Source organism: Penaeus monodon, chromosome 28 (assembly GCF_015228065.2).
Source record: "Penaeus monodon isolate SGIC_2016 chromosome 28, NSTDA_Pmon_1, whole genome shotgun sequence".
Lineage (NCBI taxonomy): Eukaryota > Metazoa > Arthropoda > Malacostraca > Decapoda > Penaeidae > Penaeus > Penaeus monodon.
This window is the reverse complement of record NC_051413.1, coordinates 13,980,351-13,980,972: the sequence shown is the minus strand read 5'-3', so window position 1 is coordinate 13,980,972 and position 622 is coordinate 13,980,351. Positions and strand designations below refer to the sequence as shown.

At 33.8% G+C, this 622-nt stretch overlaps 1 protein-coding gene across 1 annotated transcript in view; it reads right to left on the bottom strand.

Moving 5' to 3' along the window:
- Positions 1 to 453: 453 nt before the first annotated feature.
- The window catches only part of LOC119591051 (formin-like protein 5), a 12,011-nt gene continuing 11,842 nt past the window's right edge, over positions 454 to 622 (bottom strand). Inside the window, exon 5 of the mRNA XM_037939778.1 lies at positions 454 to 559. Within this exon, the coding sequence (XP_037795706.1) occupies positions 454 to 559 (106 nt within the window). The remainder of the gene's footprint in view (positions 560 to 622) is intronic.

Below are 622 nucleotides of genomic sequence, written 5' to 3'. Positions count from 1 at the left end.
AGAGATGAGGTATGGGAAGTATGGGTTTAACATTATTTCAGTTGGGCCTGTTTTTTTCTTTTCTTTCCCAAAATGTTTTTTTGTATTTTCCTACATTTTTTACATGGCCCCGCACGAAAGCAGTGATGAAAAATTCCAAAACCCCAAATCTTGCCAGTGCCTATACGTTGTGCCTCCCTGGGCCCCGTTTTAAGGAAATCTCACAGCGTGATTAGCTGTCATTTCCATTCTTAACTTTTTATATTTTCTCTTTTTTCCTTTATTTCCTTCGTTTTTTTCCGCGTATATCTATTGTACCCCAAATTTTACAAAAACTATGAAAAAAAAACCCTTTGGTAATTTTGTAATGAAGGAAGTAATTTTACTTTAAAAAAAATAAAGCGAAAAAATCTCTTTTGATTCCTTCTTTTTCTTTTTAAAATACTTAAAATTTTGAGATGGTATATGTGCTTTTTAGCTCAGACACAGGAGTGAGAAAACGTACAATATGGGGCCCAGATGAAACAGTAAATCTAAGCAACTGTCGATTTTAAATAGGTCTGGGTACACTGGAGCAAATCTGACAGAGGAAGAAAAACTTGTATGTCACTTTCATTGAAAAGCAAATGTCTTGAATAAAAAG